Genomic DNA, 23,268 nt, shown 5'->3' on the forward strand with positions numbered 1-23,268 from the left:
GCTGCAGGTGCCAAAGCTTGGCTTCGTCTAACTACCCGGCCGCTCTTGCCTCATCCCACTGGTCACGCTCGTTTATCTGCAGGACCCACCATGCACTGTCGCCATATTGTAGGGTCCTGTTCCTTGAGCCTTCCTTTTCTGAATAGACGACATGCGCTCGGGAGGCCCTGTTTTGTTCATCGTCGATTGAAAACTTGTAATGGAAGCTGGTTCCTTCACTCGCGTTGCAAATAACAGTTCCACAAGTCGACCATGTCACATCAACGACCCTGAACTCCCGGAAGAGACGTCCTTCTTTCCTCTTTCGAAACGTCATGCGACACCACGATGAAGCATTGCTAGGACAATGCGCCACACTGGCCAACCGGATACGCTGAGCCGCGGGAGGTGGGCTGCTTGAAAGAATGAGAACGACAGCCAACCCATAACCCAGCTTCTACCCATCCAATACGAAGAGGAAAATGTCCCATGTTTCCACACCAGAATGGTATCATCCCTCGGGGTACGCCTTGCCCCAGGGGTTAGCCCGGTAGGGTCTTCTTTTTTTCCATCTTTTACCAAGTCAAAACTGCACCCGACGCTCGGGCAGATCGCTGTCTGTAGAACTCTGTCTGTCACTTTTTTTCTGGCCAAGGAACTCTCGGGAACCGATATGCGGAGGCAACCAGCCGACTTTGCCTCTGCCCTCTCCCAGCTGAGTTCTTTGTTGGCCGCACTATCAACCACGAAGCCCCAACGACCGCCCAATTTTGGCAAGGAATGTTGTTGGTTCGCTTCTTTGGGCCAAGCTTATTGGACTCGATTGGTGGAGATGACGACGCCTCGAATATGCACAAATGGGTGTCCCATAGCCGTCTTGTCCTTTTTTCCCCTGTATCCAAAAGCAATCGCGCCAACACACTGGATCGACAGTTCGTGTCACCATAAGAGAACCAGGAACACAAATCATCGTGTTCGTTCTCCTCCTCCATCTCCTTGACTAGTGTCGTCAGCTGCTGCAAGGTACGATACCGCGGCGGCGGCGGCGGCGCATCTATGCGCATGCCACGATACGAATGGCATGACAAGGAAAGCGCGGGCTCCCGCGTGCCGAGCAGCCGTTGGTGGCTGAAAGGGCAAAACTTCGCTTTTCCACTCTGCCGCCAAAACAGAAAAAGCACACTCTCTACGCAGAGTCCGCGGCGCTCCCCCCTCATTCCTTATCCTCTGCGCCCCATGACTGGATTTTTCCAATGGGGGCAAGAAAGATTACACCGGCCAGCATTTCGTATTTCGGCCGGATGACCGGGTCTTATTACTCTTGTTCAGAATTGCTTGATTGTGATAGACTCGTATCCCCTTGCACGACCCCACAAGTGTGTGGAATTGCCTCAATCGCCCGACGGTCTTTTCCCCACATCATCTTGGCGGTTGCACGGATGGGAAATATGTCTCTCACATTCATCGAGCTCCGGTTAATACGGCCCCGCCCGGCATTGTGGTTCCGGGAGCCGTAAACGGCTCCGGTGGCCGATCTATCCTATCCACCATCGCCGCACTGCCACCGTATTTTTTCTCCCGTCCTATCCGTGCCTTGACCCAGCATTCTGTTAGCTGACCGCTTCGATGCAAGATATCAAGGAAATGGCCTCGGTCCGGCATTTGAATCCCCGCTGTGGTGAAGGCTAGTAATTATGGAAATGTGTTCCTTTGGAACTTTGAATGTAGTCTATAACTTGTTCATTTAAACAAGCGCTTTGCTGGAGGGCTTCATTCAGTGCCGTACCCGAACGCAATTTCTTCCTGATTGCATCTGAAGAGAATCGCTTCGCCAAAACCGGTATGTATACTACTGCCAACCTGAAGAGCCCGGAGTTACTGTTGTCAGCAACATCTTCTCACTTCTTGAACAACCTCAGAAACCCAACACATAACATACCCTAATCACCGTGTTGAAAGGTGGACCTGTGGCCGTTCGTTTGTCCGCGCACCCTACAGCCGCGTTCCCCCCTTTTCCAACTATTAGGAACCAATACGACTACGGCAGAGTAGCGTCTTAGGTGGTTCACGCATTGCCGCATCCCGAGCACTGCCTCAAGCCTTCGAGCATTACATGCATCCGACGGCCACCAACGCGCGTCGGACAGCAAGCGTCGTTCTCCTGAACTAACCCTGGTCCAGTCTGATAGTACGATCTGGCCAACGCACTACTCTCCGGAAGCATGTTTCGAGTGCATACTTGCCCCGTAGACGTGCCGTTGCTACCGTCAATAGTTCTGGCAGAGGCTCCAGATGAGATGAACCCGCTGCCACATTCTGAACACTGCGCCACCCCACCCCTGAATAACTTCGTGCGCCCCTCTCATCCGACTCATTTTGGGGCCAATCTGTCACCAAGAAATAACATAATCTCACCCCGCGGCCTTTCCTATACCAAGGTGGACTTGGTCACTGTCGAGATACCCTACAGGTCAGGATTTCGAGCCAGCGGAGGCGGATCTGGTAGAGAGATATGGGCGATGAAGTTGCCGTGCTCCGTGCCGTACTTCCATACTTATCCCACTGGAGTAGGACAACCATCTTCAGCAAACAAATTTATCTTTGCCCGTTGGAAGAGAGACATCACAGGACATCTTGGCGAGGGAGGATCCGCCCTGCCACTCTTTTTCAACCCTACGCGTTGTTCATCTCCGCAGGTCGGCACCGTATTTGCTACTGAATTGACAAACTACATGATGGTCAAGCAAGACGGGTAGACACAAGATGCTGACTAGCACTCGGCATTGTCTTTCCGGGCCTGGTTGGATCAACGTAAGTGTCAAAATACGCCGATCCTTTGACAGGTAAGGTTTTTCAGCGCAGCATTTCTCGAAACCAGAAGCCATCCCTTTTGGTAACGATACAACAAACTCGTTCACCCCAACGTTGGCAGACATACAAGAGCCATTTGCATTATATCCGGGTTTTCTTCTTGTTTTTCTTCTTTTTCATGTTTGGGCCAGCTCCCCTTCGTCGTATCTTCAGTTAAGCATACTGAAATGGCACTTAAGAGCTGGTTAATGTACGCGCTCCAGGCAGCGATCGATGTCGGACCGCCGAGGGGCACTCTTATACGCCAGCGTACCCTATCATGGTTCCCAGGTTTGCGAGCAGTAAGAGAAGGAGCATCGAAAAAATGGTTAGATAGATGATGTAAGCTCGTGACGTTGAATGGTGACCGTTGCCTGCTGCTGAACTCTTTCGCTGACAACCGGCGGGATAACCGGTCCGTTGCGACTACAGCGCCCAACGGAACGAAGTGCGTTTAGACAGATCTGGGTGATGGCTTACAGCAGAGTAAACAAGGCAGCCCGTTTGTATAATTCAGGGCCAGCGGGATCAATACAACACGCCTTATCATTGGTCTCTCGGTATTGATATGCCAACAGCCGCGAGCTTGAAGGATATCGAATCGGGCGGAGGTAGGCAGGCAGATGAACCCCAGCCAGCCAGCCTCGCTTGATTGTCCGCCTTTGGTGGTTTGCGGGGGAGAACACAAGATCGATAGATTGAAGACATGCGGAAGAGGTTGAAAACGCTGTTGCCCTAATTCTTCAAACACATGACACCAAACTGACGCTGCTGGCTTTCGCAGCCAGTACCTCAGGCACAGCCCCGTCACCCTTCGCCGAATTGGAAGCACATTACTGTACTAACAATACACATCCAGGAAGTTGACCCCCGATACACTGTGGGATCTACTCGGCATGCCCGTTCGGCCAAGTTCAACGACCCTACAGACAGCTGATATGCCTCCTACAGCGGACCATGTAAAACCCCGTCCCGCCCCCCTTCTCTGGTCGTTCGTCCAATAAGACCATCAGTCACTGGCATCTCTCGATTGCGCAACCCAAATAAAACTCGGACTGCAAGGCGTGACAGCGTGTACTTGGGCGTCTTGACGTCCCAGGGTACTAGTGACAGAAGGTTCCAACAAAGCGGCAGGACGGCAGTTCTCGTGACCAATTAGACCATCTGCTGGTGAAGCGACTGGACGTTCCCCTCTAAAACCTACTTACTGCTTTGCTGAGGACTAAATCCGAATCGCTTGGGGCCCGAAGAACCCTCATGATGTCTGCGAGGCTGGTCATAAGCTCGGCGGAGCTTGAGTGCCATTTGACGTTTTGTTGGTTGCTGGAGCTTGATTCACTGATCATGAAAAGCAAAGGCCATGACCGAACACACAAAAAGCATTGAACCTCGAGTCTAGATCACATTACAGAGCGTCTAATTATTTGCTCATCTGATCGTCGACCATGCCCTCCATACATACGATACAAGGACCCGGCCCTCGACCCTCCCGTCAAGAGCATTGTGCACCAGCCGTCATAAACACCGTTAATTTGCAAGCGTACAAGAAAGTGGGCAAGATGCCGTCTCAAGCACCAGGCAAAACTTCCTTTCGTCTAACCCATGATACCTGACTGGCCTCTCCGCGTCCACCGCAGATTTCATTTCATTTCAACCATTTAACCCCTGAACTCCTCAGCACCGCTGGCCTCCCACCTGCCGGGAACGAGAGCCAGAGGCACGATACCGGAGACGTGCATCTCGGGGCCAAAGATCTTGGCGTTCAGACCAAGTTCTTGAGTCGCGGCCTTCATGTTCTTAAGACCTTCCTGGTAGTTGGGGCCGGCACGACGGACCCAGATCTGAACGTTGTGCTCGTTGAGCTGGTTGGCGTAATCGCGGAGGGCGCGGATGACACCTTTGAATGTGCTGGCGACGTTGGTGAAGTTGGCAATACCACCACCAATGAAGAGGACCTTGCCCTGGTCGTTCGGGGGAGAACGGAGCATAAGGTCGAGAACAGTGCGAGCGTAGTGGTAGGTCTGGGACTCGGTGGGAGCACCAGAGTACTCGCCGTAGTTGGCGAGCTCGTCGGCGAAGCCAGCAGAGGCAATGGCATCGGCGTAAACGACGGAAGCACCACCACCGGCAACCAGAGTCCAGATGCGGCCGTTAGGGTTCAGGACGGTGAGCTTGAGCGATGCACCGGTCTTGGCGTCAAGGTCGGCAATGTAAGCCTCCTCCTTGGTCAGCTCGCGACCGAAGGGAGCAGGAAACTCCATCGGCGGGCCGGCATCAATGTTGACCTTCTCGCCGTTAGAAGCGGCAACGTTGGTCAGACCAAGGGCGGCGGGGGAACGGGCGATAGCCCACTTGACACCGCACTCGAAGTCGGCAGTCTGGTCGAGCTTGGCAGCAAGATCCAGGAAGTGCACTGAGGCAGAGGTGGCATCCTCGTTGGGAATGACAACGAGGGGGTTGATCTCGAGGTAGGTGAACTGGCACTCGACGTAGACGGCATACAACCGGCTGATGAAGTCAACCAGAACGTTGTGGACGCCCTTAGGGACCTTTTTCAGCAAAGTCGCGGCGATCTCGTCGTTGGAAGGGTATTGTGAGAGGTCGACGGGGATCAAGAGCTTCTCAGCCTTGGCGTCGACATCGCCGACATCAACACCACCCTCGTGGGTGAAGAGGATCCAGTCGCCCTATCATACATGATTAGCATCGACTTTTGTCAGATAAGGTTTGGATGTGAGGCATAGTAATTGCTGCGTGCAGAGGGGGATTCTGCAAAGGGCATGGGTGGACGGGGTGGACGGGCCACAGGTCTCGTCTCGTGGCATCCGTTCGTCCGGCTCGGGAGAAAAATTACCGGAAAAGGCAGTCCAGTGGCCGGAATCCACTTATTTGACCCATGAACAGGAAATGCCATAAAGCGAGCAAATTCCTGCCATGGTTGCCAAAAGAAGTTTCTTCCTATTTATCTCACTTTCAACCGTCGAAGAGCCTCACTTTGCAGTGTGTTGCGTGAATGATATTCACACACGACTCATCGATGGACTGCCCCCCCATTCGCCCCGCCAATGAATTGGAGAACCACAACCCACTACGCGCCAAGGACGGCGACTACTCTGGAAACTTGGAGAACAACTTACATCTCTGACGGACATAATGTTGATGTAGTACTCAGTGTCTTGAGGGTGGGGGACGAAGGGCTCGACGAGGAATTGACGCAGAACACCGTGGGTGGTCTCGACCTTGACCTCCTTGCCAGCACGTTCGGCGATCCAGGCGCGGGCCTCGGCCCAGGTCTTGTTGAGGGCCAGGAGACCGCTCTTGCCACGGCGCTTGATCAGTTGATCGGGCTTGGCGACGAACTTGGTGCCGGGCTGAAGAACCCAGGGGTAGGTGACCTCGGCCTGGTTAAGGACATCCTCGACGTTGGCATCCTCGGGGAAGTGCAGCGAGCACAGCCTGGGGGGAGGGTTGTGCTTGGTGGGAGTAGGGAGAGGAGTGGGCTTAATGACGGGAGCACGGGTGAGGTGGTAGTTGAGGATGGCCTTGCCGTCGGCCTCGAGGATGGACTTGGCGGACATTCTGGCGTTGTTGAGGTAAGAGGTGAGTTTTCCTTGGTGTTGTTTTCTGCTTAATTTGGGCCTGAATCACAAAGGGGAGTTGTCAGCAATCGACTTCTGGGAAACGATGCGTACTTGAGGGGCCATTCAAGTGGAGGTCTTGCTGCTGTCAGCCGCAGGATTGAAGCTGAGCTGAGCCAAGCCAAGCCGATCAAGCAATGAGGGGGCAAGTGTCACCCGCAAGCGGAACACACGATGGGCTCGAGCTGGGCTCAGAGTCGGAAGAGAGGAGAGCCCAGGATGGAAAGCTGGGTGGGATGGCTTGCAAGACGGTGGCCACTCGAATCCGGGGAGCAGCAGCAAAGCAGCAGGGGCGAAGACATACCGAGAGAGGGCGATGGAGCAAAAGGGCTACCAGGCAACGAAGTCGAAGTCTGGGGACGAGGTTGATGATGATCCTGAAATCAAGTGAATGTCAGGAGTCGAGTCAAGGTCGAAGTCGAAGTCGAAGTCGAGAGCGGTGTGAGAGGGAAGAAAGAAGCGGCGACTTTGAGGGAGAAGTATGGATTGAGGGGAGGAATTGGAGTGGGAAGAGAGAAGGGAGCTTGCGGGAGGGAGAAGATCGTCAGCCTTTCACAAAATTTTGGACTCTGTCGAAGCTCCCAGGGATTATTTGTTGCTGGGAGAGCAAGGAGGGGGATTGGGAGTGGGAAATGGGAGTTGGGAGGGGTGCGGTGGGAAAAAGGAACCCAAGGGGAGGAGGGGACATGATGTGAGGTGAGGTACATCATGGGCGACGGAGTGCGTCAAGGTACGGACCGGGGGGTAAGTGCTCAGAAACCGGCGGATCCACCTTGAGAGGGAGCTAAGGGACCACGCCAAAAAGTTTTGGGGTGGAACGTGCAGGTGGGCGGCCTGTGGGAATCTCGGAGCTCTTTGTTTTCTTTTCTTTTTTCCGTTTCCTTTTTGGAGGGAACAACTAGGGGATGTATTTTTGGGGATCGGTGTATTTCTTGGGGAGAGAAGGGTTGGGTGGGATGGGATGGCATGGTCGATGCTTGCGAAGCTCCTACCCTCTCGAAACCCCGACTACTGCCGGCAAGCACACGCTACGCACACGACGACGACGAAGACGACGAAGACGGGGAAAAAGCAACGGAATCCGCAGCAATTGAGAGGGATTGGGATGGAAGGGAGGAAGAGGGAGGGAGGTATGTACCTCTACCTGGACCACTGACCTACTTTTGAGCTGCACCTCGCCGAAGTTATCGCTTGAGAATTGGAATGGGGAGGGAAGAAGGGGGTGGCAGGCCAGCAATGGCAAGAGAGGGAAAATTGCCTGGGGGGCAGAAAGAGACAGGCACTGGTTGTTGAGAGGTTTAAGTGGACCTCGTACCTTTTTCAAAGTCACTCAGTCGACTCACTCTTTCTGGGAGGGCGAGACTGGGAGAAATTGGGCAGACACACACACACACACACGCGCGCGCGCGCTGGGAATCGAATCCCCGGTGACATTGTCACGGCCAGCAAATTACTGGACCTTTTTGATTTCCTTTCTCTCTGTCTCTCTTTTCCTTCCAGTTTTCGTTTTTATTTTTCTCCCCCTCCCCCCTTCTCGGAACTGATGTTCTCCAAACACCGCAATGCCTGACTGGGACATTGACATCCATCGATGTGAAGGGAGGGCATCTTGGGTGGAACAGGCGAACGGATGGCACTGGAAGAGCTGGAAGGTAGGAAAAGATGGAGCTTGTGGGCGATGCGGGTGCGATGCGATGCCGTGCGGTAGCGGTAATTGCGACTGCGAGTCGCTGCCGCCGTGCATCAAACTCGCCCCGATTTTCTTTGCTTCCAGAGGCTTCTTTACCTTGTTTCCCGTCGGCTGCGTCTGTTCATTGTTTCTGGTCTGATCGAGATCAGACAGACCGCGGGTCCATCCTGTTACCGGAACCATCGCTTTTGCACCGGCGGCGTCCAGCGCGGGGATTAGTTTCCGGTGATACAAATCCCCCGGAGGAGAGGGGGGCACTCTAGAGCCGCGGGGTGGTACTGGCTTCGGGCGTTTCTCAATCTTGTCGTGGAACAACAGACGGTGTCCCGGATGTCAGGTCCCCAATGGGAATCGGTCCAGGAGCCGGACATTGGTTGGTGCTTGTTAGCCATGGCGCCGGGAATGGGAATTGGGATGGTCCAAAGCACAGTCATCAGTCTCAAGTGAGACGACCGCACTGCGTACCCAGACGAGATTTCGACCCCCTCCCCCCCCTTCACATAGCACGGCGGTTGGGGAGAGCGTTCGTTCGCCCTGAGAATGGGACGGTTGCATGGGTTGCACTCCGGACGAACAAAAAGGGTCTCACAGTCTTACTCTCTCGAATATGCCATGGTATGCCACTCTCCAAAGATCCCCAAGCCACGACGGAGCTATTTGGGATGCGCGCGCTCTGTGTGAAAGTGTGCGCTCGCATATGGTGGTCCTCTTTTCTCGAGTGAGGATGCGCAATGCCCGGTGGTCGGCGGAGTGACAATGGGGGAGGACCGAAAATCGGCGGAGGTGGATGCCGCACGCCGGGTTTCGGGGCATGCGAGAGCATGGGTGACAGGATGCCCGTCGACTCACAGTCCTCGGGCCCTTGGCCTCATCTCCGTCGTTGTTCGTTTGTTTCGGCCGTTGTTTCTTCGCAGCGCTTCGCAGTTACGACTTTATCGCCGCATTGTCCCACTGCAGTTCAGGTTTTATTTCTTGTTTCCTTTTCCCCCCTTTCCCTCCTATACACCTCCTCGATTTTGCTCTCGGGAGCGGGTATCGATCGAGCTACCCCTTTCCTCTTTTGGTCGTCTGATGTATCATCCAAGTGGCCAGCCATGTATCCGTCCATCCACGCGTGCACCGACGATGCCTAAAATGCCTCGTTCGCTGACGGGTACCACCCTCAATCGAATGCAGAGAAGGATGGCGAAGGAGGCTGTTCTAGCGACCGCCTCGACCCACTCATATAGCCGTGAGCGTAAGACAGTGGATTAGCGTTGGGCGAGTGTCCAGGACTCCAGAAAAAGAGAGAGAGAGAGAGAGAGTGTGTGTGTGTGTGTGCGTGTGATTGCGGCGTGTTCGGATTGACTACGGTGTCAGAACCCTGGCTGGACAGCCGAGCTGGTGGATGTTGATCCTACCTGACAATCCAGTCCGAGGCCATTGGGTAGAGCGGCGGATGAGAGATACGGTCAAACCAAATGTCATCGTTGTCGTTGGCAGAGCAGAGGTGCACCAAGGCAAGCGCTGGTCGGGTCGCGATAAAGCTAGGGTGTGGTCTAAGGTTTGCCATGGCTGGCCTGGCACGCGCCTCCCGACCATTGTGCGGTCAAGCGCCAGCCCGGCTTGGTCTCAACTTGGACTGGTCGGGGCGGGGGCAGGGGGCAAACACGGGAGGTCGAGGCCGAATATTGCGGTGACCGGCGGACTACGCCCGCCTCTGCTTCTTTTCTCCTCTTGATGGTAATCCCAGCAAGGACTGGCTGGCGTGTTGGAAACTGTGGTTGCAGTTTTGTTGGACCTTCTCTCTCATTCCCACGCATTTCTCACCATACGACTATCTCACTATCTTGCAGCGTCTCCTCACTTTTACTCCCACTCTCACTGTCACTCTGGGGCCCTCCCAGCGGCATATCCTTAGTGGGCGGGGGGGATGAAAAGAGTGAGGTAAGAGTCAGGACTCGCTTTTGTAGGTACGCAGCCCAGACGGGTGCGCACTGCTGACAGCCCAGGTACCGGTACATGGTCATCATGATAGGCGCGTTGCTTGGCCCCTACGGGCTGAGTGCTGAGTGCTGCTGGACATGGACCTGGACCTGACCTGACCTAAGCTCCATATTTGGGCTAGGCACTATGACAGCGCGCAAGGTACCGGACGCCCTGTGCAAGTTTGTCTCGGTGCCCGGTCCGAGTCGGTGGTGTGGGTTGCGGGTGCGAATCATGGGTCTTGGAGGTACACAAGTACCTACCTATCCACACACAACTGATGGTCCGCCAGAAACAAGCGGGGTCCAAGGGTCCAGCACCCAGGTGGTACCTTGCCGTTGTGGCCGCTCGCTCGCTTGCTGCCCTGCCCGTCGTTGCCCGTCCATCCCATCGCATCTCCCTCCATGTTGTTCCCTTGCCTGCCCTTCCCTGCGCACTGGACATTCAACACTTCAACGAAAACCTGGCCAATCACAGCGCCTCGTTGGCCCCGAACTTCCCCAACTCTTTCGGCCGTCGCATGACGGAAGTCTCCATCCCCATCCCCCTCCATTCCACACCACCCAAAAGTCTCACCTAAAAAAATTAAAAAACACCGGCCGACTTTTGTAGGTGCGAAAGACTAGAGGTGTGCGTGGGTGTCACTGCACCACCAGAAATTCACCGGTGGTGTGTTCTTGACGCAGCGCCGACCAAACCGATCGGATCCCGACCCAGCTCCTACAGCTCCCCGGCTAATCAACACCGCCAAAGTCAACCCGCAAGACGACCACCAAGGACACCACGACTACCACAAACCATTTCCGTCACCACCAACCGGCCTGTCCTGTCCCGTTCTGGTCTGCCTTGTCCTGTCTTGTCTGTGTGTCAGTCGTCGGCCGGGTTCACCAATCCTGCCCGCCACCGTTCCTGCCGCTGCAAAGCATTGTCTGGCATTGTTGGAGACCAGACAATCTTGGGGATTGAGACTGGGATTGGACCTTCTTTTTTCGGCGTGGAACTGGGCGCCGCAGCAGTGGGTGTGCTTGGGCTAGGCCTCAACTCCGAGTAAAACTTGACTTTTTGCTGCCATTTCCATCCTCCCTCAGATACTTGGGACGCCAACAATATCCCTGCACCTCACACAAACCTCACACGCACACGCAGACGCCAGAACCCCCCTCCCTCCCTTGCCGATTCCCCGTTGGAGAAGAAGCCCAGCAAAGAAAAACAAGTAGAGAAGAGGGAGGAGTGAAAGATACCTTTCCCATCCCACAAGTTACTTACTGCCTGGGTCCTCCTCAACTACTTACGACGTCGTCCTCCATTTCTTCTACGCCGACCCTCTCACACTCGACCTCCTTTTCTCCCCTCTCCTTTCTTTCCTGCCAGTCAGCCCAGCCCGTCTTGCTTCAAACCCCCCACGCTCTATCGTCACGAACGATATCCTCTGCCAGGTCGACATCAGTAAGAAGAAGCTGGGCCTTGCCGTCGTGCGTCGCTGCTTCCCAAACCCCGAAACCAGTAACAACACTTGCCAGGTCAGTTGTCAAATACTCCGTACCGTTCGCCGAATCCTACCTACCCACTACACCACACCATAAGATACCCCGGTCATGTCAATCATGCCCCTCCACCCACCGCCGCCGCCATCTTCCCACCTCTGGACAGAATTCTGCACATACCACTTCCTACTTTCACACCCGCCTGCACATCCAAGGGAAGGGGAAAAAAAAAGTGACTCCCCAAGGAGCTGGGGCTACGCCAGCTCCAAGATCCACTTAATGTCTGGTGGTGTCCCCAGCTGCCGATGAGCAGTAGCCTCGCAGATCCAACGATTTCAGCTTCCTGCGAACGTCGTCGTTCTCCGAGTCCCTCCTGAAATCTCACCTACTCCCCACCACAGTTCCGACTCGTTTGTTTTTCACCAAACTTCCTCCTCCTACTGCTCCTCCTCCACCTTGCAACCTCTCAATCCTTACTTGGACACTTTCCTCCTCACCGCGGGCAGACTTCTATTCCGTTGCTTCAGGTGTTCTCATTGCCTGCTTCGACAAGCTTACTGACCTTGCTACCCCTCGCCAGACTTTTTCTTCTTCCCTTATCGAGATCCTCTTCGCCGACGAAGCTCGACTTTCTTCACAATGCCTTCGGCCACCACCCCCGCCAACGGCGCCAAGGCAGCCAGCGGCCTGTCTGCCAACGACAACATCACACGCTTCTCGGCTCCCAGCCGTCCTTTGAGCCCTCTCCCCGAACATGCTTTGTTCAACGACAAGACCAGATGCTTCGTCTACGGTCTGCAGCCCCGCGCCGTCCAGGGCATGCTCGACTTTGACTTCATTTGCAAGCGCAAGACCCCCTCCGTTGCCGGCATCATCTACACCTTCGGTGGCCAGTTCGTCAGCAAGATGTACTGGGGAACCAGCGAGACTCTCCTGCCCGTCTACCAGGAGGTCCCCAAGGCCATTGCGAAGCACCCCGACGTCGATGTCGTCGTCAACTTCGCCTCTTCCCGAAGTGTCTACACCTCCACCATGGAGTTGATGGAATTCCCCCAGATCAAGACCATTGCCATCATTGCTGAGGGTGTCCCTGAGCGTGTGAGTCCTGTCTTCTCTACCACCACTCTCTACTGCCCACTGACAAGCAACCCAGCGTGCCCGTGAGATTGCCCACAAGGCTCAGCTGAAGGGCATCACCATCATTGGCCCCGCCACTGTCGGTGGTATCAAGCCCGGCTGCTTCAAGATCGGTAACACCGGTGGTATGATGGACAACATCGTTGCCTCCAAGCTCTACCGCAAGGGCTCCGTCGGTTACGTCTCCAAGTCTGGAGGTATGTCCAACGAGCTCAACAACATCATCGCCAACAACACCGACGGTGTCTACGAGGGTGTTGCCATCGGTGGTGACAGATACCCTGGAACCACCTTCATCGACCACCTGCTCAGATACCAGGCCGACCCCGACTGCAAGATCCTTGTCTTGCTCGGTGAGGTTGGTGGTGTTGAGGAATACAAGGTCATCAAGGCTGTCGAGGACGGCGTCATCACCAAGCCCATCGTTGCCTGGGCCATTGGTACCTGCGCCAGCATGTTCAAGACTGAGGTCCAGTTCGGTCACGCCGGTGCTTTCGCCAACTCCACCCTGGAGACGGCCAAGACCAAGAACGAGAAGATGAAGGAGGCCGGCTTCTACGTCCCCGAGACCTTCGAGGACATGCCCCAGGTCCTCAAGGCTCTCTACGACAGCCTGGTCAAGAACGGTACCATCAAGCCCCAGCCCGAGCCCGTCGTTCCCAAGATCCCCATCGACTACTCCTGGGCTCAGGAGCTCGGTCTCATCCGTAAGCCCGCTGCCTTCATCTCCACCATTTCGGACGACCGTGGCCAGGAGCTCCTGTACGCTGGCATGCCCATCTCGGATGTTTTCAAGGAAGAGATTGGCATCGGCGGTGTCATGTCCCTGTTGTGGTTCCGTCGCCGCCTGCCCCCCTACGCATCCAAGTTCCTCGAGATGGTTCTCATGCTCACTGCCGACCACGGTCCCGCCGTGTCCGGTGCCATGAACACCATCATCACCACCCGTGCCGGCAAGGACCTCATCTCCTCGCTCGTCGCCGGTCTGTTGACCATTGGTTCTCGCTTCGGTGGTGCCCTCGATGGCGCCGCCGAGGAGTTCACCAAGGCCTTCGACAAGGGCCTGAGCCCACGTGAGTTCGTCGACAACATGCGCAAGGCGAACAAGCTCATCCCCGGTATTGGCCATCGCGTTAAGTCCCGCAACAACCCTGATCTCCGTGTCGAGCTCGTCAAGGAGTACGTCAAGGCCAAGTTCCCTAACCACAAGCTGCTCGACTACGCCCTGGCCGTTGAGACCGTCACCACCTCCAAGAAGGACAACCTCATTCTCAACGTCGATGGCTGCATTGCCGTCTGCTTCGTTGACCTCATGCGCAACTGCGGCGCCTTCTCCTCGGAAGAGGCTGAGGACTACCTCAAGATGGGTGTTCTCAACGGTCTGTTCGTCCTCGGCCGTTCCATCGGTCTCATTGCCCACTACCTCGACCAGAAGAGACTGCGTACTGGTCTGTACCGTCACCCGTGGGACGACATTACCTACATCCTCCCCCAGCTCGGTTCCGGCCCGCCAGGCGCCGAGGGCAGAGTGGAGGTTCAGATGTAAGGGATTCATGGTTAGCGGCGGAAGGTTACGGATTGCCACGGGATGTGGCTATAGAAATGGAGTAAATGATTTTAACGTCATGCGAGGGATGAGGGTGTGCTAAATGGCGTCTTGTACGACAAGCTATATACATGTAGTGCTGCGTAGTCCCTCCGGGATATACTAATGGTTTTGCCCGTCTGCTATCCCAACACTGTCGGTGATGCGGCTGTCCCCTGCAATGGATGGCTATATGGACACCCGCCGTCGGCGTAGTTGAGACACTAACGGCGCTTCTGCGCTCCCTAGCCGCGACCGGCCTTGGGGGTAGGAAAGCGGGCCGCTGCAAGCCTTCGTTGCGGACAGGTTCCTGGGATAAGCTTCTATCGACCAATGGTTAATCCAGTAATGTTGCTTGGTTCGTCAGATACGATTTGAGGGCAAGGTCTGCATCGGGAGCACCCGCTAACTCTCGGAGGTGTGTTGTCCAGCGTCGCGTTTCACCTTCATGATCACGTGTGTCCCGGATCGTGGGGTTGACGGTGGGCGATCTAATTCCTCATCACTCACTCTTCAATCTGATTCCTCATCCTTCACTCTGTTCCATCTCGTCTTGGTCGACCTCACCACTTGCGAACGCGGACGTCGTCTGTTGTATATAGGTACATGTGTGACTGCACCCAAGCGAACCTCTTTAGATACTATACTATCCCCTTCCTTATTTAAGGCCCGGCCAGTCTGGTGACTTTTTGCTGCAGTCATAGGTCCGGCCAGTGTCCCAACTGCTGCTGTTACTTTGTTCTAGGATTGTCGCTCAAGGGACCCTCTGACTAATCTTTTAGCGTCCAACGCCTCTTTTAGAAATGGCCTCATTTTTCATACTGAGAATAAGCATATGCGCCAATATCAAACTCATCACTCTGTCGTCTTAGCGCAATTATTTCCTTAAGCTTACACTTAATGGGCTGTCTTCCTAAAGTTTGAAGTGTGAGTTCCTGTTCCAGCAAGGATCCAGACCCAGTCGAATAATCAAGGTACAGTAGCGGCAATGCTGTTAAGTGCGTGCCAAGGACCCTTTTTATACTGGTCTTACATTCTCTGGTTTGGATTGTCTGAATGTATCTCCTTAGACTGTGCAACAGGGCCGCCAGGCATCTTGTCAAGCTTGCTTTGTTGGTTCACAACAGCCAAGGGATGCAACCAGCAGTTGTTAAAAAGCTAAGCGGCTGGGTGACCTTGTACTCCTTTGGCAGCAACCGTTACAAAGGTGTATAGTACAAGAGTAGCAAGAAATGCACCCAGAAGACACTATGCTCTAGCTCACGCCAATTTGGATTGTGTGAAGAAGATGTTTTGATTTTGACTTGACCAGTTGATATGTGAGATGGCGGCTAAAAGAACCCAGCTTCTAATGCTGGAAAACCAATTTCTAACCCCTTTCACAAGGGCGACTCTGCCCTTGCCCCACCTCCCAGTATCTTACCATTCTTCACGAACATTCAAGCCCACGCAACTGCCATAAACCACATCTCATCATGTTCCCAGGCCTACACTAGCCTTTCATAACACTCCGTAATGGTTTCAAGAATGCAGCAGCAGGATACGGGGAGCTAGGAAAAGGGCAGAGTCCCCCCTCTTCCACACACACACACACACACACACACACACACACACACACACACACACACACAAAAAGAGAGAAAAACAATAACAACTGATCAGGCCTTTAAAGACTCGGTCGTACCGAATTACAAGATGACGTCCATGGAAAGCAAGAAGCAAGTCATCGTTAAACAAGATAATCAAAATGAAGTATCAGAGGCCAAGTCTAGCCTTACCATTCCTTGCCGCTGCAGGCAATTCTCCGGTGTGCCAGGCAGCATCTCGCGATGCACTTGCTCGATGCTATTGCTACCGGAACCAGCGCTCTCAGACCCCAGTTCGAAAAAGGACGATCGGAGAAATGCGAGAAGAGCTCTGTTGACTGGTTTAAGCTACCCTTCTTGAACCAAGACCGTACAACCGATGAACTGGAACGGCCTCAGAATCTATCCTTACGTATGGAGCAGTCAACCAGCGTCTTGGCGCATTATTACAACCTGATGAGGATGGGCGGGCAGGCCAAGCGGAGATGCGTCGCGCTATGGATGGCAAAAGTTGACACCATAGAATCTGAGATAACCAGGATGTATGCGCACACACTTCGCAATAGAGACTGGTTGTTAATTTGCTACTTCTTGCTGGCTTGATGGCAGTTTGCTTCAGGATTTTCCAGAGAATATCGCATTAACACCCGTACTCTGTCAGTGTCTCAATTCTGCGCTAATATTGCTTAACGTCCCTTGGCCCTGGTTTTGGTTTCTTACAGAAATTAGGAGCCATAGAGTGAGCCTCGTCGGGGATTGATTAGAGTGGGCCCCGTCGATTTCCGCCGCGAGAGACGCACGGACCCACTGATTTCCAACAGCAGCTCATCGAATTTTGGATCCCTCGAGTACAAGGCCTCGTCTGGAAGCTGTTCGAGAGCAAGCTGGAGCAGGCAAGCCCCCACGACATCGCGATACGGAAGAACGAACGTCTCCGAAACGGAACCGATTGTGCGTCTCTTTCTTCCCCAGAGCTTGTCGATTCAGCTAGCTGACGATGAACCCTTTTGCAGAAACGACGATCACCAGACGGAACCAACGCGACCGCGGCGCAAAAGTGACCGGCTGACTTCCCCCTCAACGAGCAAATCCGGAAATCTCCTAGACATCAGACCGCTCGACCAGACGACACCTCCTCGGACGCCGCCCGCCATGTCCTTCTTCCGCATCACCCTCCATCGCTCCGCCATCGGCCTGCCCAAGAGCACCCGCGGCGTCCTGGACGCCCTCGGCCTGCATCGCCGCTCCCAGACTGTCTTCCACCCCGTCAGCCCCCAGTTCGCGGGTATGATCCTCAAGGTTAAGGAGCTCGTCCGCGTCGAGGAGGTCGACCGCGCCATGTCCCAGACAGAGCTGCGCGAGCTGCGGAGGCCCGACCCCGGGTTCTACGTTGAGAAGGCCGTTGCGCGGTGAGATTGCCCTCACAGAGAGAGAAGGAGAGAGAGAGAGCACCGAGAGGCATAGAGAGAAGATAATTCAGGACGGAGGAGGGGTGCAGATCGAAATCTGATCGACTCGTCGCAGATAGGAGATAGAGCTGCCTTGGTCACCCAGACGTTACCTGCGACGGACTGGTGAAAGAAAACCATCGATTTGTGTACCATCACCAGGAGGAAACCTGTACAAAGTCATGGTAGAATGTACAACAACTTATGCAGACATGGGTGTTTGCACGGAAGAAACTAAAAGTTCACTCAAGGCCTCAAGAGATTCAAGCCTAGCATCATTGTGTTACGTTAACCTAGAGGTCGCTGGTTGCCATTCGCGGTGGCAACTATCTACTTGAACGAGGAAACCGCAAAGTTTGGCGATGTGCAAGACGTGCCAATAATCGTGCCTTGTTTCCTCGCCAGTCTCAAGTGAATGTACCCCCTAGGTGGGATGCTCTGCGTTCAAAGAAAAGCAATGATTACGTATGTATCTGTCTCAACACTTCATACTGGTTAAGTGAGCCTAATAGTAGCAGGCTGTACAAACATTTGGCCCTTTCACGCCTCCCCCAGTGCGTTTCCCGCCAATCTTGTTTGGCTGGGCCGATAGCCAGCGATGCCAAACTCGCAAAAAACATACCGAGGCGAAACGGCGGACGGATGGCCGCTCGATTTAGGATGATTCATGATCAGGCCTGGGTGCCTAGAAACTCCGGGCCTTGTCGATATACTCCTGAGAAGGAGTCTCGTACTCGTTGACAAAGTATTTCTTCGCGTTCTTGCCAAGCCAGACTGTAAGCTTGGAGAGTTCCTCACGCAGACGCGAAACGGACTGTTGGTCCATGTTTGTTTGGGCAACGAGCTCAGGCAATGACACTACATTGGTTAGCGGCGTTACAGGCCAACGCATCAAGGGACTTACCCATCAGGCGGCACATGTGCTCGGGGCCATATGTGTCGCAGACAGACTTATGCTTGTCGTTCTCCGTGGCCTTCTCCCATACCTTGCGGATCTCGTGGTACTGGGGGCGTTCAAAGCTATAGGTATATTAGCTAGGCTACCGCTAGCGCAAAAGGTGGGAAAGTCACAAACCGGTACAAAAGGATCCGGCTCAAAGACTTCTCAAAGTACTCGCGGAGACCAGCCACGACTTCTTCGAGGATGTCCATGTTTGCAGAACCATCTTCTCGGTTGGGGCGCTCGTAGTTGAGGTAGTCGTTCAGAATGTCATCGACGGGGTGAGGATGAGGGAGCGGGACCAGCTGGTTGTTTTTAGTGATGTTCTCCCAGTCGTCGACAAGCATTGCCTTGATATGATCGGGAATAGGCAACTTGATGGACGGGCGCGCATGGAATCCATCCTCCTATTTGTGTTCGGTTAGTACACGGCCGCGGAGCGACAGACATGAAATGAGGAGAAAAAGTGATAGCAAGCGCAGCTCAATCAGGGCCACTGGGCTGATTGACCGGGTGTGACCCCCCCTCCCCGATTGTCATTTGATTCGCCATCCCACACTGTTGACCCAGATGGTGGCTGTCTTCGCCGTGTTTGTGCAAACTCACAGCCATGTTCTCTCCCTTCATGTGCTGCGGAGAAGGAACGGAAGCCTTGACGCGGGTGGACTGCTCCCTTTTGCGACTTGTACCAGACATGTCGTAGCGACCATCGTCTTTGGCTTTCCCATCCTTGGTGACATAGACTTTTGATGGTGAAGGTGACGTGCCCAAGTAGTCTGCTGCAAGGCGCGGTTCCTTCCAAGCAGTCACTCTCCCAACGTGATGTCGACGACGCCCCGATATTACCTGTCGGGATCTGCGAGAGACACAAGTCATGGCGATTGAACTGATGTCTTGAGAAGGTTGGAAGGAATGACAAAGAGCCCGAAGCGAGAGTGAAGGACGAGGGTCGGGGCGAGGCGAGTGGTGCTTTTGGGAAATGAAGTGAGATATGATGCAGTTGATAATTGATGTTCCGAGAAGAGGAACTTCTGTTTCGCTGTCGAGGAAGCCTTGAGAAGGTGCAAGAACCGAGTGGTGAGGCTGGTTGATTGTTCGAGGAAGGCACGGTCGGTAGTGGCACTTGCCAAAGCGCCTAGGTAGTAGCGGAACCAGCCGCCAACCTCCCCTGACATTGGCGCCATGAGCCAACACAGAATTAATGCTGCCTAGGCCGCACGTTGCGTCGGAACGCAAAGAGGAACTCAATACTGTTCTCCCGCTTCCGTTTGTTGCTTTCCTGGACAATGTTCTCTCGCACATGCTCCTCAGTCAAGTCCACTGCTATAGGCATGTGCACGTAGCCTCTACTGCCGCCAGCACTCTCTCGATCCTGAGGGTGTAGCACAAGAGCAGATCGGTGCTTGAAGCTGACCTGGTCCGTTTCCCTTTCCTCGGAATCCTGCTCCTGTCTATCATCCTTGCAACGGCTAGCGTCGTTGCTAAACTTGACGCGTGAGACGCCGAGAAGCTCAATGCTGGATTCGCTCTCGTCGTTCTCAGAGCTTGATATGCTGATGACGCTGTGAGGTCTGTTGCGGCTTGGTTGATTGCTGGCCCTGGGCGAAATGGAGGTTGACGGAGGGTTCCAGGCGGGCGCTTGCCAGTTTACCTGATTCCACTGCGGGAGGAAAGCATTGTGTCGTCTCTCAATCTCCTCACGAGATAAGCGACTGCCAGCTGAATTGTCCGAGTCAGGGCTTGAGACCCGATTGCCGTATAAGCGTGGGTGGACTAGGGCTGCCCAGTCGATGTCGTCACCGGGTTCTTCTGATTCTTCGTTGTCTTGATAGCCAGCCCCATCTTCATTGTTGCCGCAGTAATGCTCTCTTGGGTGTTGATCATCGTCAAGGTATTCCGCCACGCCGAGGTACTCCTCGTTCTTGAAGTCGCTAGTATAGTCGGCCTCGTGATTATGAGGACTGTACGAGTTGTCGACAAGGCCACACCGGTCAGCGTCCTCATAGGCGTACTCGGCCCACTCGTTCTCAAAATCGTCGTCATCGACTCGTTCATCATCGTGATAATTGTCACCGTCGTCGTTTAGGTAATACGATGGCAGGCCTTCGTATGATTCATGAGTTCCGAAGCTGTCCTCTTGAGCATGCTGGTTCCTTTGCTCATGGCCAAGGGCCGCAGACATGGAAGAATGGTGGATGTAGTGTTCTGGTATCATTCCTGAGCGCGATGCTGACAGCGGAGCCACGTAACCGTCGAATGGCTCGTAGTTGAATCTGGGTAGTTCTGCTTCCCGCTCGTAGTCTGGAGAGTCAAAACGAGGCATGGTTTGGTCGTAAGCCACTGAAGGCAGGGAAGAGAATTGAGGTCCCGGCAGCGTATAATACAGAAACGGAGGATACTGAGAGATTGGCGCAGCCGGCTGGCCATGGTATCTCCAATTGTCCCACGAGCTCATGTTCGTTGATGTATGTGTTGATGAGAATAACATCCAGAGTTTGCCGAATCGGGAACATTAGAAGGAAAAAAGTTTTCAAAGAAACCTGACGAGGATAAAGCTGCGGAGGATCTTCAAATCGAAGCCAGCGATTTGAAACCTAAGAAAAGATCGATGAGGTCGGAGAAAGGTATTGAAGTCGGAGTCGGAGGAAAGTGAGTTGTTGCGAATATGGTTCGGCCAACACAGAATTTTCGAGGAAGGAAGGTGATTGAAGGCAGCACCTCGAAATTTCTTCATCCTATGGTTGGTTGGGCGGATGAAAGCCGACCACTCTGCGGTGAATAAAACAGCAAGACCAGTGATACTGTAGCCATGCACTACAGCCTCGACAGCCCCGCCCTGAAGGGTGTTTTTCATCCCTTCTTGCCTCTCCAACCACTCTTTGTGAAGCTGATTCACAGCTAGACACGCTCACACTCATGATGGGACTCGTTTGTAGGTCTCCCTCCTCCAACAACGACAACCGCGCCTGTAAAACACGACGGAAGAAACGCAGAGCAGAAAGCAAGACAATAGGAAGCATGTTTCAACACTCACCTGCTCAAGGTCAAAGTCCCTCGCCCGTCGAGGACCACGTCCACTAGCGGCTACCGCCGCAGTTCGCTCTTCACTGCCGCGAGCGGAATCGGGGCCATTGACGCGGAGACCCTTCTTGGGGGCTTTCGCGCTGTTCTTCTGGCGCAAGTCCTTCATCTGAGCGTGTAGCGTGCTGGCGAGCTCCTTGTTTTCCTCAGTGAACTTGCGGATGCGGTCGATAGAGACCCAGTCGTCCCAGGTGTTCTTCCAGCCCTTGTAGTGAATGCGGTATTGGAAGCCCTCACCACTATCGGCAGGCTGAACGTCGAGAATCTTGGCCTCGTACAACATCTCGCCATGGAAGCAGAGAACCTTCTCGTCCTTGGAGAACGGCTGGGCTGGGGGACGGGTGGGCGCCATGATGGATGGGGCGGCCTTGACGGCTCTAGAGGGCTGAAGGTGCTATGATGACTCTGTTGAAAATACCGGCAGTCGGGTCTTGGTCACAGCTTAGATGCAGTTGGTTGGTTGGTTTGATGGACCGACCAAAGGGGCAATGAAGTTAAATTCTCGGACAGTGCGCAGCAGGGTGAGACACAGTCAGCGCCGGGTCTGATTGGCGCAGGTTCCCAAGAGCTGAGGCTCTAAGGCACAGTGTGCAATGTTCGCCCGTGATACTTCAACCAATCCGAATGACAGTGCTGGACAGATCGCTAGCACAGTAAGCAGGTACCTGGAGATCTAGTGAGCTTTTGGCCAAAACAACAGCAAGAAGTGAAAGGAAAGTTGGTCTCACTGCGGATTTCCTGGGCCGAGAACTGTCGCAGCAAACAATGCAGACGTTGGCAGTCTTTGTTAGAGGTTGAGGTCGTTGAACCTTGGCTGAATGAGATGAAGGTGGGAAGCTCTGGGAATTCTTCCCCCGGAGTGAAACGCGACTCTGCTGCGGGCTCATTAACGCGTCCCCGTCCGGGAAACCAGACCGCGTCGTCTAAGCATGCCCCGGCAAGCGCCACCCTTTCGCACCAGCACTCATCACAAGGATCTCATCCAAACACACCCCTGCCTTACCTTTTGTTCTGGCTCTTCTCAGGACATGACGAAGTCGATTACGACCTCGCTCTGGAATAGCCTATTATTTTACATCATCGGCGTCAACACTAGGGCATCGAGCCACGTATCGTCATCTCATCATGGCGCCCACTGAGTCCGCTATTTTGCACAACTACCTGACCTTCCCCGCCCAATTGCCCTCCGCCATCACACTCGAAGAATTCACTGAACTCTTTCCAAAGGCCCATCGAGCCAACCCGGTGATTCGTTCTCTGTACCGCGATCTGCAGCATCAGAGGAGAGCGCTTGTCGACACTGTCACAGAGAACATCGCCGCCGAGGAGAAGCGCGGGAGGGTCCTGAAGCGTCAGATCGCCCGTGCCCGCAGCCGCGCGGCAGATGAGGATGCTGACCAGGAGCTCGAGATCGAGCGAGCCGTAAGTCCATGGTTCATTCTAGTGCAGCTGCACCAGTACAAGATAGAGAGCCTGACACCAATGTGCAGCTCTTCGGCGCGTCTGGGACTCAAGACGCCAAACACACACTCAACTCCATTATCCCAGAGATGGACACTGCTATGGCTGATCTCGAAGCAGAGATCCAGAAGCTCGAGACACAGGAAAAGTCACTACTGGAATCGGTGAAGCAGACGGTCGGTAGCATGAGCGACCTGCGTTATGGGCGCCTCTCCAACCACAGACTAAGGGACGACGTCATGCAAGGCCTCAAGAGCGTACAAGATGCCTGCGACGGAAAAAGTTAATCAACTAAAGATTACTAATTTGGCACTACATAATCCAAATGACCAGGGACCTCAGCCGCGTCCCAAACTGCTCTGGATGTCAAGACCGTAGCGTCGTGCCCTTCAGCCTCTTCTCCGCCTATCAGACACCTCTCTCC

General features: G+C 54.3%; 6 protein-coding genes across 6 annotated transcripts; 3 read left to right on the top strand and 3 right to left on the bottom strand.

Annotated features, from left to right (window-relative positions):
- Window positions 1–4,218: 4,218 nt before the first annotated feature.
- On the bottom strand, window positions 4,219–7,150 carry CDEST_07460 (Putative succinate--CoA synthetase, beta subunit, ATP-grasp, succinyl-CoA synthetase-type). The gene is made up of 3 exons (XM_062923619.1): window positions 6,772–7,150; window positions 5,967–6,468; window positions 4,219–5,516 (listed from the first exon to the last, which is right to left on the bottom strand). Exons 2-3 carry the CDS (start codon window positions 6,405–6,407, stop codon window positions 4,488–4,490), a joined length of 1,470 nt encoding a protein of 489 aa, XP_062779670.1. The 5' UTR covers window positions 6,408–6,468; window positions 6,772–7,150; the 3' UTR covers window positions 4,219–4,487.
- Window position 7,151: 1 nt separating this feature from the next.
- Window positions 7,152–14,453, top strand: CDEST_07461 (Putative citrate synthase, coA-binding, ATP-citrate lyase/succinyl-CoA ligase). Its single transcript, XM_062923620.1, has 3 exons — window positions 7,152–11,642; window positions 12,187–12,704; window positions 12,760–14,453. Exons 2-3 carry the CDS (start codon window positions 12,246–12,248, stop codon window positions 14,287–14,289), a joined length of 1,989 nt encoding a protein of 662 aa, XP_062779671.1. The 5' UTR covers window positions 7,152–11,642; window positions 12,187–12,245; the 3' UTR covers window positions 14,290–14,453.
- Window positions 14,454–16,411: 1,958 nt separating this feature from the next.
- On the top strand, window positions 16,412–17,339 carry CDEST_07462 (Putative large ribosomal subunit protein uL30, bacterial-type; the record flags this gene model as incomplete). The annotated part of the gene is made up of 3 exons (XM_062923621.1): window positions 16,412–16,424; window positions 16,739–16,865; window positions 16,928–17,339. The coding sequence occupies 3 exons, from the start codon at window positions 16,412–16,414 to the stop codon at window positions 17,325–17,327; spliced, it is 540 nt and encodes a 179-aa protein (XP_062779672.1). The 3' UTR covers window positions 17,328–17,339.
- Window position 17,340: 1 nt separating this feature from the next.
- Window positions 17,341–21,861, bottom strand: CDEST_07463 (Putative chromo/chromo shadow domain, Chromo-like domain superfamily, MRG domain-containing protein). The gene is made up of 4 exons (XM_062923622.1): window positions 21,337–21,861; window positions 18,438–18,709; window positions 18,267–18,382; window positions 17,341–18,220 (listed from the first exon to the last, which is right to left on the bottom strand). The coding sequence occupies exons 1-4, from the start codon at window positions 21,733–21,735 to the stop codon at window positions 18,048–18,050; spliced, it is 960 nt and encodes a 319-aa protein (XP_062779673.1). The 5' UTR covers window positions 21,736–21,861; the 3' UTR covers window positions 17,341–18,047.
- A 1-nt stretch (window position 21,862) lies between these two features.
- On the bottom strand, window positions 21,863–22,270 carry CDEST_07464 (uncharacterized protein; the record flags this gene model as incomplete). The annotated part of the gene is made up of 2 exons (XM_062923623.1): window positions 21,863–22,056; window positions 22,112–22,270. 2 exons carry the CDS (start codon window positions 22,268–22,270, stop codon window positions 21,916–21,918), a joined length of 300 nt encoding a protein of 99 aa, XP_062779674.1. The 3' UTR covers window positions 21,863–21,915.
- Window positions 22,271–22,357: 87 nt separating this feature from the next.
- CDEST_07465 (Putative kinetochore subunit Nkp2/Cnl2) lies at window positions 22,358–23,268 on the top strand. The gene is made up of 2 exons (XM_062923624.1): window positions 22,358–22,805; window positions 22,874–23,268. The coding sequence occupies exons 1-2, from the start codon at window positions 22,509–22,511 to the stop codon at window positions 23,129–23,131; spliced, it is 555 nt and encodes a 184-aa protein (XP_062779675.1). The 5' UTR covers window positions 22,358–22,508; the 3' UTR covers window positions 23,132–23,268.

The sequence above is a fragment of the Colletotrichum destructivum genome, chromosome 4 (genome assembly GCF_034447905.1).
Source record: "Colletotrichum destructivum chromosome 4, complete sequence".
In the NCBI taxonomy this organism is placed as follows: Eukaryota; Fungi; Ascomycota; class Sordariomycetes; order Glomerellales; family Glomerellaceae; genus Colletotrichum; species Colletotrichum destructivum.